The sequence below is a fragment of the Poecilia mexicana genome, unplaced genomic scaffold (genome assembly GCF_051168715.1).
Source record: "Poecilia mexicana isolate PSO_F unplaced genomic scaffold, ASM5116871v1 scaffold_6, whole genome shotgun sequence".
Lineage (NCBI taxonomy): Eukaryota > Metazoa > Chordata > Actinopteri > Cyprinodontiformes > Poeciliidae > Poecilia > Poecilia mexicana.
This window is the reverse complement of record NW_028263375.1, coordinates 3,593,060-3,607,637: the sequence shown is the minus strand read 5'-3', so window position 1 is coordinate 3,607,637 and position 14,578 is coordinate 3,593,060. Positions and strand designations below refer to the sequence as shown.

Below are 14,578 nucleotides of genomic sequence, written 5' to 3'. Positions count from 1 at the left end.
CCACCCATTAGACCACAGGTCCTGCCCACTAGCAATGTTCCTGATGTCTCCGTTTTGTGACCCTTGAACCCGGTGAAGTTCACGTTCAGCTCCGTTTTCCTGGGAATTCAGTAAACAAAATGAGTCCAGAAGTTTCTCTTCAGCGAAGATGAGCTGGTTGATTCTTTAATTTCTGCAGTTTCCTTTTTGCTTTGGCGCTTTCTGCACATGCTAACATGTCAGCCAGTGGATGTATTTCATGTTTTAAATCGATTCTGAATGGCAGTGAATGAGAATCTGGATTCTTGCGAGAGTCGTTTCTTTGGCCTGGCTGACATTAATTGGCACCGTTTCCTCAATTTATCATCTTCCTCCGTCTTCATATTGTGACATTTAGTCATAATTTAAATACTGGGAGACATTTTTTACTAAATAGGTTTCCATTATTTCTGTTGTTTCTTTTTCTGGAAATGGAAAGAAGGAACGGGGGTCAGTGATCACTCAGGAAGTCTAGAACTCTGACCTCTGACCCCATAGTAGAGCGGATGCCACCATGGTGAAAATGTGCGAGGGGACGTATGCACCCTCCCTCCTTGATGAATGAGATGTTGGCATTGACACAAATTGGTCCATAATAATGACACAAGACTGCTAAACAGAGAGACTGTGACAGAACCACCGAGTGGGAATCAGAGCGACGCTACGCAGACAGAAGAACAAGAAAAACAAGATGGAGAGATGGAGACGTCCTTCAGGAAAGCATTAGCTTCCCCACTCAGAGAGCTGGGGGCAGATTTATGACTCGGGGTGTCTTTGGTGTTTTCTCTCCACGCTCTAGAACGATGGGGCTGCAGGAAGACTGCGCACACACACAGACACACACACACACATACACATGTTGCTAGCGTTGCATTCTTTCGTACCTCTGGAGTTTGGTTCCTGCCTGCTCTGATCCAGCAGCCGTTGTGTTTACATCCAGCTCTCCTCCTAAAAATAGACGCCACTTCTCAGGTTGGACGGAGGGAAGCGACAGAATCCCTTTTTATAGCTTCAGCGTGACACGGCCTGTCCGTGCTCGCCGTTTCCCGTCCTCCCAGCCAAACAAGGCGACCCTCTGTGTTGTAGGAAACACATGTATTAGATTAGGCGCGTTGGGAGGCCGGGGTCACACTCCTGTCAGTAATTGGAATGTGATTATGTATGAGCTGCCACGGCTCCAGGGTGGGGGCTGAGCGGACGCCACCCTGACGTTCCAGAAGTAATGGGACAAGAAGAAGAAGAACCACATGACACAGAACGGCTCCCCCCAAACTGGAGCGTCAACCTGAGTTACCAAACACCAGGGAGCGGACCGGTCCGAGGTCCGGCTCCGTTAAAGCCGGCTCCGATCACGAAATGTTTAGGCTGCAGGTTTGGGGCCCCATGAACACAGAAACGCGTCATGGCTGAAGGTTCCTGAGCATTTATTGACGTTTTTTGTTTAAATCACCTTCATGTGATTCTGTCAGAAAACCAGAGTGAGTGCAGCTGCTGAGGTCCAGAACCGGTCCAGAACCAGCCTCAGCCATGCTCCCATATTTTCCTGTAAATGTCCTAATTATTGATAATCAAACCAGCCCTGCTCTAAATGCGGCGCAGCGCTGCTGGTATCCGGCGCCGCAGAAGCAGCACCGTGACCCGCTGCAGGCGCTGCACGTTCCTCTAATTGGGTCTGAACACAGAGAGCAGATTGGCTGATAAGAATAAACACTTCACCGTCTGCCACACAACAAACAGGTGCAACCAACAAACAGGAAGTGATCGTTTGAGACGGAAGCGGAAGCTTCCTCCTCCAGCTGGTTGTACCGCGCCTCAGCGCCGATCAGCCTGGCAGCAGAACCCGGTCAGGAAGCTGCTGCAAAATAAAGTTCATGTCAGGGAATTTCAGTGACCTCTGGAAGATGCTGCTTCTATATCTACAGCTCATCCTTCATGTTCTGAAATCTCCCAACTAAGAAAGCAGAACAATGCCAGCAGCTGCACAGAGACGCTTCCAGGAGATTTGTGACGATCTCTCTGAGCGAAAGTTATCAGACATCAGAAGAAAAATTTCTTTCATGTAAAACACTGAAAAGTGCGGCTGAAACATTCAGTTTGTTTCACATCTTTTCATATTTTCTCTGGAAAAGTTCAGTCAGTCCAGATGGTCCGAGTTCTGAAATGTATCCAGATTAATATTCAGTAAAAGGTTTCTGTCAGGATCTGTGTGAGCGACTGTTAGTGCTGTAGTCAAGACCACCTAACCCGCGCTACATGACTCAATAAATGTGAAATATGATCAAAATTGCCTCTTAAATCGATCTGAAAGATTCAAAGCACCCAGATATTAAACACTTAGAGCTGAAATCAATTTAACTAGAATCATTATCAATTCAAACTCTTCATTCTGCTTTGCTTCCATCTCTGCCATCCCTAAAACGATAACTCCCTGGGCGGTTGCCCATGCTGCTCATGTCAGAAACCACCAGTCTGCACCATTAAACATAGCAATTAATTTAATGCACTAAACGCTCAACTATGAACACTGACCAAGGAGCAACAAGCAAGAAGTAACAAAGCAGAAGGCGACTGACCCTCTCTCTCCTGCTGCATGAAGCTCAGAGCTGTAACATCTGCCACATGACAGGAGACGGAAACAGTCGGAGAGCAATGAGCATCCTCTGTCTGCTCTCATGTTCTTGTCTTATTTATTCGCTGATTAAATATCAACATGTATAATTAAAAAAAATAATAGTTACTGCAGATTACCAGACCATTACAATAAAAATGAATGGCTCTCGGTGAGGCTCCAGGCCTGTCGTTCTTAGTAAAGAGCCGTTCAGAAGAATCGGATCATTCATGAATGTCATGTCACTATATTGCAGACTTTGGTCACAGCATTGTCCCATACAACACCTCCGCACAATAATTCAGCGCAGTGAGTGACAGCGTTTTGTACAGTGTGTCCCTGAACAGCTAGCTTTGCTAGCATCCCCTCACAGAGCTCACCTTTCCTCGACCTTCTCGTCTAAGTGACTGTAGAAGTTGGACCTAGTCCCACCGTCTGTGAAAGCGAAGCGCTCCTGAATTCACACGTCGCCATATCTGATGATTTTATGTAGCGGGATTCTACTGCGCATATCTGAGCGCCGGGCGAGTTAAAGGGGGGCGACCATAGACATAATATAAGGATAGACGCCTCATGGACCGCTCTGCCAATAGACCCTTTTCACATGACGTCACACAACTTCCGTTTTGGCTCGAAGCTGTGTATCCTTAGTTCCGGTGTACATAGTAAGTAACGATAAAGTTGTCTATTTCATATATATATATATATATATATATATATATATATATATATATATATATATATATATATATATATATATATCTGACAGCATATGTTGATCAGACAGAACACCGGAGCATGGAGTTTACACAGTCTCTAAAACATTTGCCTAAAATAAGATTTGAAGATAGATCACGATTTGCAAACCAATTTTCTCTGACAACAAAATCTAAATTAAACAAAGGCTAGAAATTCTTCACCGAACAAAACCTGTTTGACTATGAAGGTAGGTATTTTTGTTTTGCGTAACCGTTAGCTTAGCATTAGTGAATTTTGTTAGCTAGCTAACTACGTGACATAACTGTTCCTTAACCAGAACTTTTTACTGTTTTTGAACTATAACGTTTTAGGCTCTAATCTTGATCAGATTCTTAAATTATAGACTGGAGTTGCCACTCATCCCATGAAATAGAGGTTTGTTTGTTATAAGCAGAGATGTCCGGTGCCGCCGCTGCTTTGTAATGCCTTCCTCTAATCGGACCACTTTTTTCGGTAACGAATAATCTAACGAGTTCGTATTTCAAATCCAGTAATCAGATTAAAGTTATTTATCCAAATCACTGCGCATTAATATTTTCTTTTGTATTTATTTTTATTCCTTCTGTGCGTCTTTGGGAGAGACTCTGTGACAGTTAGCAGCGACAGAAACATGAACAGTGCATGGAGATGCGCATTTTGTTGCTGGAAAAACAGAAATGTCGTCAAGCCCAAATGTTATTTGTGGCTTTTGTCTTGTTTTTTTCTAAACTCATAAAAAATAATGATTCACCGGTCGCGTTTTTTGGGGGATTTGTGTTTGAACATGAAGTTGCTCATTTGAGCTTGGAAATGAGCAGAGATACATAATCAGCCCCAGAATATTTAAAATACTATTCTAAACAACGATGTTGGAAGCTGTCCTTTATTTTCCATTAATACAGAAAATGAACCTCTAAACGTTACATCACTGACAGGCGGCGGTGTATGTTTCCTAACTGTGGCTAAAGCTGCTGCTAGCTGGTTTACTCTCCGATCGGAGGCTGTTTATTTTATACACAGTTAGAGAATGGTGATTTTACAATGATTAATAACAGCTATCTAACACTCAAATGCTGTTATTATTAAACTTACCTTTTATTATATCCTTAAGATGATGAGAATGCGGGAATTTTTCATCTTGGTTCCCAAGGCAAAATCACACCGGAAGTAAAGATACCCAGGTTTGAGTTATGGCGGCCATTGTCTGACGTCACTGTGAAAAGGGTCTATTGTCACTGACGAGATTTAGGGCGGCCATCTTGGAGCGGTACTCCACTCCACTCAGCCTTATGTGTTTAGCAGCACAATGACGTATCAGCGCATTTAATCCATCATAACACACTTTTTTGTTACTGTAAACCATATTGAAACATCTATCAATGCTACATTTATAAATAATTGTATGTTTTTAATACATAGTTCATCATATTTAAATATGCTTAGTGGCTATAACAATAGAATAGGAATGGAATATTCTGATATCGATGTATGAAGAGCATATTACAAAGCACACAGCCGTTCATAGTTTATTTAATACATTATTTAGTAATATCAATACATATTTATATAACTATACAAACACTAATAAAGATTAATAATGGCACAAATAAATAATGATTAATAGTGAATTATATATATTGAATACATGTTTATATATATGTATGTGTGTACATACATATATATAGATATATGTTTATGTTTTCCAGAGTTCCAGCTTCAGAGATTCAGCAGCTGATTGAGTCCAAAATCCGATGTGAGATCCATCCGTGCTGCAGTGAATCCGTCTCTCTTTATAGATTTCTCCCTCTTCTTCCTCACATCGTGTCTTTAGGAAATTTTCAAAACAAAAGCAGAAGATTTAGGATGTATCTTACTTTGACAGAGTGAAAGAATATAAATAATAGTCTTTACCACCTGTGTAAACTTTGCTGGTGAATGTTATAACACATAATATAAGTTTTATAATATGTGTTATATTGTTTCATTTCTAATATAGGCCCTTGTGTCATATAATCTAAGTCAATGTTAGAGAATAATTAATATTTTTAGATTTACGGAATCTCAGTTAGCCTTCATAGCGGGGCTGAACCCGTATTACACCAAGCACTGTAGCTAATATTAGCTGGTATCTCGCCGGTGGACATAAATACAGTAAAGTAATATTCTAATCACAATATATACACAATAATATGTCCATCTTACTTGTGAAATGTTGTCTGTGGAGCCCTCACATCAATAATCCATCGACCAGAACAACAATATCCCTCAGTGCTGAGGCATCTTCTGCTGTTTTGGTTGAGCAAAGTAGGAGGGTATACCGCTCCAAGATGGCCGCCGTATTTCCTGCGCCGCAGCGGCCAATGCGGGGTCTACTCTTATATTATGTCTATGGGGGCGACGGCTGGCAGCAGAAACGCGTAACTAGTAAGTCACGTTATGGGTTGGATTTGAATCGGTATGTTTTGCATCCAGTGAAAGTAAAGATGTTAACGAACACTAAATTTATGCTGTAAATTTAGTGATATTTCTGCTAAAATCCCGAGACCATTAAAACGTTTCTTGAGACAAAGACCGATCTGGAGCACTACAACACTAGCGACCATATTTATCTAAAAATTAAGAAAAAAATTAATTTATATTTTAAAAATGACTAAAAATCATGAATTTTAACTACAATCTCAATGATCTATAACATCTGCTACCCCCGATCGCTTTATTTGTTTAAACGTTGCTTTAATATTTAATATTTCTGTTAATGATTCCTTTATTTTTCTATTTATTAAAATAATAATTAGCTGACAGTAAAACTAAAAGGGAAAAATAATGTCATTTCTGTTTTAATATTTCTCAGATAATATGAGTTATTTTTCAAATAAATTGTTAGACAATTAATACATCTAACCATTTATCACAGGAAAATAAAGATTTATGTAAGTTAAAGTATTTATTGTTTTGTGTTCTGCTGACTGCAGTGCTTGATCATCTTTCCACTCGTTTCTTTTTCAGTAATATTCTGAGTTTATTAAGGAAGGTTTATGATCTGTTGCTCAGTAAGGAGTAAAACTAAAGAGCAAAACACAAAGAGATTAAATCATTGCATCATATTAGAAATATTTAAATTTGAAGGTAAAACCCTTTTCTCATATATAAAAATAAAATCTTCCGTTTGCTGTTTGGACAGTTTGACTCGATCAGATCAAACAGAATTAACTTTTCACACCAAACATGAAATTATTGCTGGTTTGTACATCTATCAATAAATGATGCTGAAGCACCTTCAGCAATTAGGGGAAAATGTTTAATATCTAGATGAAAATATTATTATGATTTCTTTAAAGCTGTGTCAGCAGCAGGTCAGAGGTCATTCAGTCTTCTCACCAAACTAAATCCACCGTAAAATCACTTTTCTATCTTCTTCTGTCAGATATTTGATGTTTTTTAAGCCGGGACTTTTCCATAATTGTGAAATAATTTCATTTTTAATTTTTCTTTGCCTCTTAAAATAACTGAAATATTTCCAAACCCAATGAAGGAGGAATTTATTTCCTCTGATTTCACCTTCAGCTCTTCCCCATGTTTACACTCTTTGTTCAGATGTTCATACCTTGAGCAGTTAAACTGTTAGATAAGCAGCAGTTGGCCTCCTTCCTGCCCCCCTTAATGTCTCAGCTGTTCCTGCTCTCTGTGCTTCTCTGTTTTGGTTCATCGGCTGGAATGCAGCAGGAATCTTTGGATCAAGGTGATTTCACACTGTTCAAGTTTTTCCCAGGCTGCTAAGCTTCACTTTACCTTTGTGCCAGTCAGGGAGTGAGATAGGGAGCGACACACACACACACACACACACACACACACCCCGGCTCAGCAACTGGGCCTATGAAGCTAAAGCATGATAATCCCAACAAAATCAGACTAGTGTTCAAATATATCAGATTATTGATTGACCAGGTTATTGATTGACCAGATTATTGATTGACCAGGCGTGTTGCTGTAATGAAGAAGCTCTGACTGATTCCTGCAGATTCATATTTCAGATTCTCCATTTAGCTGCAGTTTCATCTACATGTGTTGCTAAGGGCAGCAGGAAGGAAACGCTTCTGCTGCATCTTCACATCACATCTTAAGATGTGATGATGCAGCGTCGATAGCACCTGCTAGCACCCGTTAGCATCTGCTAGAGCCCGTTAGCACCTGCTAGCGCCCGTTAGCACCTGCTAGCACCCGTTAGCACCTGCTAGAACCCGTTAGCACCTGCTTGGCCGCGTTCACACTGCAGGCTGAAGTGACCTAATTCCGATGTTTTTAATGTAATGTGACCCATATCCGATATGTATCCGATTCAAATGCGACCCAACGTCCAGGTCGCATTCATCCGGAATGAACGTCACTGATACTCAACAAATCTCAATATTCGGTGTCCTGATGCACAAGCGGGAAGAAAAACAACAACCATGACGGACTATATGAGGATTAAGTTGTTAATATGCTACTTTGGTCGAACAATAACTTCAAATGTGTAAGCTAAGCTCCACCGTTAGCCTCCATGTTTACTTCTGCAAACACTGAGCACTTCTTCTTTTGGCAGTTGGCAGAACACTGACGTTATTGCGCCCTCTACTGTGCATTCAGAACACATACAGGTCACATATATTTGGCAGTGTGAACGGCCCCAACAAAAGAATCCGATTTGACAAAAAAACGGAATTGAGTCACTTCAGGCTGCAGTGTGAACGCAGCTTTGGAACCCATTGCTAACACCCATTAGCACCTGCAGTTGGCACCAGCTAGCAGCTTTTAGCAGCTTTTGCTAGATGTTTAACATCTTCATGATGCAGCTGCAGCTCTGCTCATTATGGCAGATTAATCATAAATTCATCAGAGTAGTTCATGGTGGAAAACTGTCCGATGTGGGTCAGAACCCTGATGTTAAAGACCCGGTACCAGGAACCAGAACTGCTGGGGAGGGGGAACTGTTCACTGGTTGGTTCAGTTTGTTTGTTTCACCTTCATAACTGATCAGTCAGAATCTGGACCTGTGATGTCAGCTGTGATGTCAGCAGATCCGCTGATGTTCTGCTGACATCATGTCAGCAGTTTGAATCCTCAGTTCTGCTTCCTGGTCTGAGTCTCGGTGGAATCTGTCCCAGTCCCAGTTCTCCTCCTCCAGCCGGCTGTGGCTCTGCACCGCTGCATTGAGGAGTTTTCCCAGCGGCCTGCGGTGGTTCGTGGCGGCGCGTTCTGCTGATAAGCGGCGGATCTCTCTGACCTCAGGCTCGGCATGTTTTGGTCTGAACTGGTTGTGATCCCAGGTGGAAGTCCTCAGGATGTTGATCCTCCTGACGCACCAACAGACACAATTCTGGAGAGTTTTTTTCCTGCGCTGAGTCCTTGCATTCTGAGCGTTTCAAGGTCTGAGTGGGATTAACAAGGCCTTTGTTCTGGGGGAGCCGGCGGCTGCAACACTGATGCAGCTGCTGGGAGACTGACATGGGAAAATCCTGCAGAGGCTTCGCTGTGGAGCAGGAGGCAGATTCACAATGATATTCAGATCCGCCTCCATGTGATCCACAGATTAATGACACGAACCTGCAGTATGAACGTCGGTGAATAAAAGATGAACTTCAGTTAAAGGTTTATGGAACCATCTTCAGATCGAGTCTCTTTCTGCACTCTACAGAAAGTTTAAAATCATAGCTATGAAGCGATATGTCTTTGAATAAGCTGATGTTTGAAATATAATCGTCTTCTGAACTTTTCTGCTTGTCATTCATGATTTGATGAACTATTCATATTTATTATTGAGTGAAATAAAGAATAAAATGGAGGTAAAGGTAAAGGAGAAGCGTTAGAGTGGTGTGATGCTGTGGGCCAGGAGGAGCTCCAGTAGCAACCAGTCAGAACATGCCTCTGACTGAAGACTTGCAGTAGGACAGTCTCATGCTAACACACAGCTCAGCACCCAGGCAGCAGAAACACGATGACATCATCAGCTGTTAGCAGCTCTGCTAATCCGCCTCCTTTGCTTTTGCTGCTGGAGCCTCAGATCTGATCCAAATCCTTTCAGACGATTCGCTAAATCCTCCTGAAAAGAGGAAGTCCAACGTTTTCTGCTTCGATTGATTGACACCTTCAGGTTACAGAAAAAACAATAATGTATTACAAACATATTTCATGTATTTTACATAAACAGATTATTGGATATTCTGACTCTGGAGCAGATTGGAGATTATTTCCTCCATAAATGCAGATTAGATGATTCAGGAGATCCATCTGAAGCTTCAGATGAAAATCATCCAGGAGGAGCGAACCTCATCAGAGCTGAGCCATTCCTCCTCCGGCCGCTCCTCTTCCTCCTCCGGCCGCTCCTCTTCCTCCTCCGGCCGCTCCTCTTCCTCCTCTGGCCGCTCCTCTTCCTCCTCTGGCCGCTCCTCTTCCTCCTCTGTCTGCTCCTCTTCCTCCTCCGGCCGCTCCTCTTCCTCCTCCGGCCGCTGATGTGACGGCAGCAGGAATTTGGGAGGCAGATGTCTGTGTCTGGAGATCCTGGATGCGTTGCCATGGAAACCAAAGCCGCAGGAATGCACGAGGCGACAGGAGGAGGAAAAACAGAGGAGGTTATCAGCACTTTGAGATTTTCCCATCATTTCCGTTTCATTTAAAGAGAAACTTGTCTCTTCTTCCTCCTGGCTGGTTTTTGTTTTTCACCGAGCCGCGGACCGAAGCTCAACACTTTGCATCAAGTCTGGTGTTTTCTCATCATGGATGACTGGCTGCAGTTTGTTGCTATTGTTTGGCACACACACACACACACACACACACACACACACACACACACACACACACACACACACACACACACACACACACACATCTGCAACTATTCAACCAGAAAGAAAAACAGCAAATTGGAGGAACTGTGGCAGCTTAAGCAAATGTTCTGATCTGGTGGATAAATGTCGTTTTTGTGGAGAAAAACATTTTTTTCAGTTTTATTAGAATTTTCTGAGGTTTTATCTTCAATCTGCAGTAATTCATCGTTCTGCTGCAGCAGAGATTATCTCAGATGGATCATTCAGATTAAAATGTTTTTCTTTTCATGTCATTTTATTGTTTTAATGCTTTAAAATGTTTCTAATAATAAAAGGCACAAATAAAAACAAGTTAAAATTGTTATTTTCAATCTGCTGCTTTTTGAAATTAATTTTGCATCTTTCAGGATGCAAATGACATTTTGATGAGATTTTAAAGAAATAATTTTGAAAATAAGGTCTTTATTTTTTATGTTATTTTGTAAAACATTAAACTGAAGGTAAAGATGTTTTTGATCAATTATTTAACAAAAACAATAAAAAAATTATTCAAATATGAAATAAATATTTAAATCAGATCATTTGATAAGTACACCAAATTAATTAATATATTTTATTATTTTAATGCCTTGCACCAAATTCCTGTAATTATCTGATTGTTTTATTATTAAGCTAAAGAAGCAGATAATATCAGTTAATCATTTTTTTTGCTTTTCTTTTGTTGCTTTCAGACATTCTCTAGTCTGACGGTTTTAATCTGCTGAAACAAATTCATCTATATTTTAGTTTCTTCAAGAACAGAATTTAATTTATAGTTTATTGTAAAAATAAAAAGCAGAAATTCACCTTTGAATGCAGCAGTTCCTCCCCTTCCGGCCAAATTCACACATCATCATGGATTCATTCTAATGTTTTTGATTTACTATAAATTCGTGATTAATTTCTTCGGTCTAATTTCCTTGTCTGTTTATTAAACTGCAGATATTTAAAAAAATCAAAATTTTATTAATTAATTTTTTCAGGGATTTTTGTACTTTTACGAACAAATTATTTATTAAAACAAAGTGTTTCCTTCATATCAGCTGCTTTCATCTCTGCAACAAATTCCCCTCCGGCCGCCGCTGATGATGATGATGATGATGATGATGATGATGATGATGATGATGAGTCATTCAGCAGAAAGTCCAGCTGTTACTTTATTTGGACCTGAAGCGGATTTTCCTGCTTTTCATTTAATTATTTGATTTTTGAAAAATCCATCATAAATGTCTGAAACGGATAAATATTAAATTATTAAGGTTCCGAATTTAATATCGGCCCACAAATGGAGAGTTTTTGATGATTCCGACTGAGACGTTAAACTTCGGGTTTCTGCTGATCGGTTCCGGACCCGGTTCCGTCCCGGGACTCGCTCTGGTTCCTCAGAGGCAGGATGTGTTCCGACTTTAATTCGGATGTGATGTTTGAACACTTCCGGGGAGCAGAGCGCTGCTGACAGAAGCTGTCGGAACCGGGCCGGAAGGAGAAGAACCGAACCTCGGGTCCAACTCAAGGAGAAACGGTTTAATGTGGAATTTGAATAATTTGAGAGAGCAGCCCGGAGGGAATTTGTCCATAAATTTGTATTTTTATGGGTTTTTAGGTAGAATAATTTTTCCCATTTATTTAGCGGTTTTATTGTTTCTTTACTGGTGAAATGAAGGGAACCGGAACCGACCTCCTGCTGGGAGCCGCAGCTGGAGAGTTTTCTGGAGTCCCGTCTGCTTCTAAGCTAAAACTTTTATTTCCACTTTTTTCTGTTAAAGTCTTTAAAGGTTTTTGTCTTTAAGAATTAAAAAAAATTAAAAATAGATTTTCTGATCGTTTACTTTGTAAAGATGGAAATCAAACAGATCAGTTCAGGAGAGTTTCATGTTAGCTTTATTTTTAGGATGAAAGGTTCGGTTCTGTCTCAGTTTAGCGTTACACCCCCCCCCCATTAAGTCAATCAGTGGGGAGATCAGACTGATAGATGACCGCAGCAGCGGCGTGAGGGAGGAGAGAGAGAGAGAGGTAAAGATGAAGTCTGCCCAGTAACAATCGCAGCGCGTCGGCGCAGAGCCGCAGAGCTATTGGCTAAGCTAACAGCTTCACTGGGAGGAGAAGAAGAAAACTTGACTCGGCTTCGAAGAAAAAGTTTAAAGAGACATTTCCCCTGGTTGCTCCCGCATCCCGCGCAGCCTGGATGGATGGAGGTGAGCGGCTCTGCTCCGTCCCTCACGCCGCGTTCAGGCTCCTGAAGTTGGGTCAGAAAGGACGGATCAGCATCTCAAAGCAGAGCCGCTCAGTCATTCTGACACTTATTGGTTTTAATCATCAGTTTTCCACCTGCTTGTCTCTCAAAGTGACAAAGTGAGAAATAATAGTTTGGTTTGGAGAAGGAACCGGTTCTGTGAGCCTCAGAAGGAGCAGAACCGAACCTTTTCTGTGTTATCTGTCTGCAGGAGGAGATAATGCAGCCAAAAGAACGAAAAAAATTCAACGCTGTTTAAATTTCCTAGAAAGCTATCTGATAAACCACAAGTTGTTGGTGGCTTCTATAAAAAAAGCAGCACGTAAGACCATGTGTCCGTGTGTGTGTGTGTGTGTGTCCGTGTGTGTGTGTGTGTGTGTGTGTGTGTGTGTGTGTGTGTGTGTGTGTGTGTGTGTGGGTGGTTGTGTCCTCTCATCGCGCTCTTGCATGCATCTCAGTTTAACACGCATGAAGCAGAAAGTTCTGCTGAAGAACAAAAACCTTCCAGCCTGATTCGGATTCTTACGAAGCAAAGTTCGGTTCTGATGTCACAGCAAACTATTTGATTAAATTAAAGCATTTAACCTTTAAAATCTGACTTTAGGCATGAATCTTTATGTTGTATTAACTTTTCTAAATGATCAGGCTGACTTTGGGAGATAGACGTTAAGATTGTTTTTGCGCAGCGTTTGCGGTTTTGCGCAGCAGGACGGGCAGAAAGAGGGACAACAGGACGTTGTTGCATCTGCTTCACGCAGGCAGGCGGAATCATTGCGTCAGTGGCGCACGCAGGGCAGGCTTGTGCGCTCGGCGGATGAGCTAGAGGCGCAGAGGAGAGAGAGGAAAAAGTTTGTGCGGATCGGAGCGGCGCGACGCGGCGGGACGACGCGTTTCCCTCAGACTCAAACACTCTACACTTTATTTGAAGAAGTTCGGCTGGAAGATCCCCCACCCTCCTTCCGCCCCAACACCATGGAGCTGCTCTGCCTCGAAATGGACACCAGCATACGAGCCCGTCCGGACCCGAACCTCCTGCGCGATGACAGAGTTCTGCAGAGGCTGCTGACCATCGAGGAGAGATTCCTGCCGCAGTATTCTTATTTCAAAGGCGTCCAGAAAGACATTCAGCCCTTCATGAGGAGGATGGTCGCTACTTGGATGTTGGAGGTACCGATCCAGCTCTGGCTCGGTTCGGTTCGGCTCTTATTTCCGTGCTCTTCTCAAAAGCTTCTGCTTGCTGCCGCCTCGAACCTTCTGGGCCGTGTTGAGGTTTCTGAAGCTGCTCGTTGTTCCGAGACTCGGTTCCTCATGTTGACCCAACATGTCGGTCCATTTTCCAGTTCGACCATCCGGACCGCCGCCTGCCGAACCGGGTCCTGGTCCGGAGAGCCCGTATCCCCCCGGCCGCTGTTTGCCCGGGACTCTGGGAGATTCCTGAGATGTTGCTTTTATTTCAGATGACATGAATGTTTCCATGCACACGTAGCACTGCTGCTGCCGCCGCTGCTATCATCGCCATGTTGCTTTTCAGGGGAGCGCCTGCTGCTTTTAAAGCTCGCTTCCAGAACCACGGCGGGATAACAGCGGCCGGCCCGGTTCGGTTCTGGCAGCGGAGACGCTCAGGTGTCCGTCGGGTCCAGACTGGAGCCCGGAAAGCGGCGCAGACTTTCGGGTTTTCTGTTTAAAATGTCGGAAGAGGCGAGGGCCCTGGCGGCTCTGCGGCGCTTTGTCAGGAATCAAGTTGGATTCGTGGAAAATGTTTCCATATTTATGACCAACATCTGCGTGGAAACTAAGCCGAGCCTTGGAGCTTTATTTTCATGTGAATATTGTCACGATGCGACCTGCTGGGGATTTTTAATTAATTTTTGAAATAATTAAATTGGCTCCGGGGTGGCGCACTTCGGAGCTGCCAGTCGTGACTCGCTTCTGATTTTGACGTTTTAATCACATTTATCGGATCCGGATCCGGATCGGAATGGTCGGCTCTGGCGTGGAAACCCCCCCAGAAGATTATCGAGTGAAGAAAAGGAGTCCGGATAATTTATTTGTATTTTTAAATATTTTATGAAAATATGACGACTGAGGAAAAAGCCCGTTTCCGTGTGCTGCGCTGTCGGGGAGTTTTTTTGGCTCGGC

The 14,578-nt window shown here is 42.5% G+C and overlaps 1 protein-coding gene across 1 annotated transcript in view; it reads left to right on the top strand.

Annotated features, from left to right (window-relative positions):
* Positions 1–13,066: 13,066 nt before the first annotated feature.
* The window catches only part of ccnd2a (cyclin D2, a), a 16,122-nt gene continuing 14,610 nt past the window's right edge, over positions 13,067–14,578 (top strand). The window contains exon 1 of the mRNA XM_014976563.2: positions 13,067–13,606. Coding sequence (XP_014832049.1) covers positions 13,412–13,606 — 195 coding nt within the window. The 5' untranslated portion in view covers positions 13,067–13,411. The remainder of the gene's footprint in view (positions 13,607–14,578) is intronic.